The sequence below is a fragment of the Homarus americanus genome, unplaced genomic scaffold (assembly GCF_018991925.1).
Source record: "Homarus americanus isolate GMGI-L3 unplaced genomic scaffold, GMGI_Hamer_2.0 scaffold34921, whole genome shotgun sequence".
Taxonomy (NCBI): Eukaryota; Metazoa; Arthropoda; class Malacostraca; order Decapoda; family Nephropidae; genus Homarus; species Homarus americanus.
Window position 1 is genome coordinate 3,180,867 of NW_024741901.1, and position 2,585 is coordinate 3,183,451.

The 2,585-nt window shown below is 55.6% G+C and overlaps 1 protein-coding gene across 1 annotated transcript; it reads left to right on the forward strand.

Moving 5' to 3' along the window:
* Positions 1-565: 565 nt before the first annotated feature.
* On the forward strand, positions 566-1,468 carry LOC121876369 (vegetative cell wall protein gp1-like). Its single transcript, XM_042381440.1, has one exon. The coding sequence runs from the start codon at positions 566-568 to the stop codon at positions 1,466-1,468; it is 903 nt and encodes a 300-aa protein (XP_042237374.1).
* Positions 1,469-2,585: the final 1,117 nt, after the last annotated feature.

The following is a 2,585-nucleotide window of genomic DNA, read 5'->3' on the forward strand; positions in this document are numbered from 1 at the left end:
GTGAGGCTTTAGTTTACCTGGTGAGGCTTTAGTTTACCTGGTGAGGCTTTAGTTTACCTGGAGGCCTTAGTTTACCTGGTGAGGCCTAGTTTACCTGGTGAGGCCTTTAGTTTACCTGGTGAGCCTGCTACCTGGTGAGGCCTTAGTTTACCTGGTGAGGCTTTAGTTTACCTGGTGAGGCTTTAGTTTACCTGGTGAGGCTTTAGTTTACCTGGTGAGGCCTTAGTTTACCTGTTGAGCTTTAGTTTACCTGGTGAGGCTTAGTTTACCTGGTGAGGCCTTGGTTTACCTGGTGAGGCCTTATTTACCTGGTGATGGTGATAATAACTCCTCACCTCGGCTCCTCCTTAACCACTCGTCAAACTTGTTTATTTACCGGACAATAAAGTACACCCCATTTTAATCACCATTCACCCCGCCCCCCCAAGTCCCATGCCCCCCTCACCCCACCTCACCCCCCCGCCCCTCACCCCCCTGGCCCCCCCACCCCTGCCCTCACGTCCCATGCCCCTTCACGTCCCATGCCCCTCACCCCTGCCCCTTCACGTCCTGCCCCTCACGTCCCATGCCCTCTCATCCCATGCCCTCTCACGTCCCATGCCCCTCACGTCCCATGCCCTTCACGTCCCATGCCCTCTCACGTCCCATGCCCCTCACGTCCCATGCCCCTCTCACGTCCCATGCCCTCTCACGTCCCATGCCCCCACGTCCCATGCCCTTCCACGTCCCATGCCCCTCACGTCCCATGCCCTCACCCATGCCCTCCCCACGTCCCCCTCACGTCCCATGCCCTCACGTCCCATGCCCCCTCACGTCCCATGCCCTCTCACGTCCCATGCCCTCCTCACGTCCCATGCCCTCACGTCCTGCCCTCACGTCCCATGCCCTCTCCTCACGTCCCATGCCCCCTCACGTCCCATGCCCCTTCACGTCCCATGCCCTCACGTCCCATGCCCCCCACGTCCCATGCCCCTTCACGTCCCATGCCCTCACGTCCCATGCCCCCACGTCCCATGCCCTCTCACGTCCCATGCCCCTGTCCCATGCCCCTCACGTCCCATGCCCTCACGTCCCATGCCCCTCACGTCCCATGCCCCCTCACGTCCCATGCCCTCACCGTCCCATGCCCCCACGTCCCATGCCCTCCTCACGTCCCATGCCCCTTCACGTCCCATGCCCTCACGTCCCATGCCCTCACACGTCCCATGCCCTTCACGTCCCATGCCCCTTCACGTCCCATGCCCTCACGTCCCATGCCCTCACGTCCCATGCCCTCTCACGTCCCATGCCCTCACGTCCCATGCCCTCTCACGTCCCATGCCCCTCACGTCCCATGCCCTCACGTTCCATGCCCTCACCCTGCCCTCACGTCCCATGCCCTCACACGTCCCATGCCCTCACGGCCTATGCCCTCACCTTCACCTCACCCTTCACCTCCCCCTTTCATTTCTTCTTTTCAACCCTTTAATACTTAAGGTCGTGTACAAACATTAATTATAAATTCAAGAGAGGATGAATATTCTATTAGCAACGAAATGAAGAAATCGATAATTTTCTGGAAGATCGGCCGATGGTTTGACGTTAAGATGAAGAGAAGGAGGAGAGGAAGACAAGCATAGTGACCAGGGACAAAAGCCAGTGGAGATTATCCCTGAAATCTGGCTCGGTCGTTCGCTCCCCTCACCTTCCTCACCTGCCAGGTACCACCATATCGTTTAAACTTTCCTTCCTCCTCTTCTTTTTATTTTCTCCTCTTTCTATTTCTCTTCTCTATCCATTTTATCCTGTTTCTATTCCTCTTTCCTATCCCATTTTTCTCCTCTCCTATTCTTCCTTCCCTTCCCTTTACCACTAGTCATCCTCCACCTTTCTCATCCCTCTCCTCCTCCCCTTCCACTCACTTTACTCCTCCTTTTCCTATTCCCCTTCCCCCTACCCTTAATGCTCCCCTTCCCCTTCCCCTTAATGCCCCCTTCTTCCTTCCTTCCCCAAAACCCATTATAGGTCGCCCTTACGCTCTTCCTTACCTCCCACCTTAACTCACGTATACAATGCGGTATGATGAAAGTGAGAGACGTGTTATCTTTGCTAGCGGGAGAGATAGAGAGAGAGACGCGACCCTCATCCCTGTGAGATAGAGAGAGATGACCCTGATCTCTTATGGCTGTGAGATAGTGAGAGACGACCCTGATCCCTGTGTGAGAGAGAGAGAGAGAGAGAGAGAGAGAGACGTCCCTGATCCCCGTGAGATAAATCTGAGGGAGGACTTTTTTCGCACATATTCAGTTCAGTCGGGGTTAAGGAGTGTTGTGTTGAGCAGGAAGACTCCGTGCCGGTAGACAGGAGGGAACAGTGGCGACTGACAGCTCTCTGGCTCACCACTAATGATGGCAGCCCTCGTCAGCCCCGGGATTACATCTTCTGTAGGTGGGGGTGAGAGGAGGAGGAGGAGGAGGAAGAGGAAGGATTTACCTGCAAAAAAATATGTGCGCCAGATTTTAAGATTTATTCTGATTGAAGATGCTCTGATATGGAGGAGGAGGTGAGGGGTGGGGGGGAGGGGGGGGGGAGAGGGGGAGGATTTA

Bases quoted from the DNA above. Each gene is read 5' to 3' on its own strand.
- LOC121876369 (XM_042381440.1), top strand. From the start codon at position 566: ATGCCCTCTCATCCCATGCCCTCTCACGTCCCATGCCCCTCACGTCCC.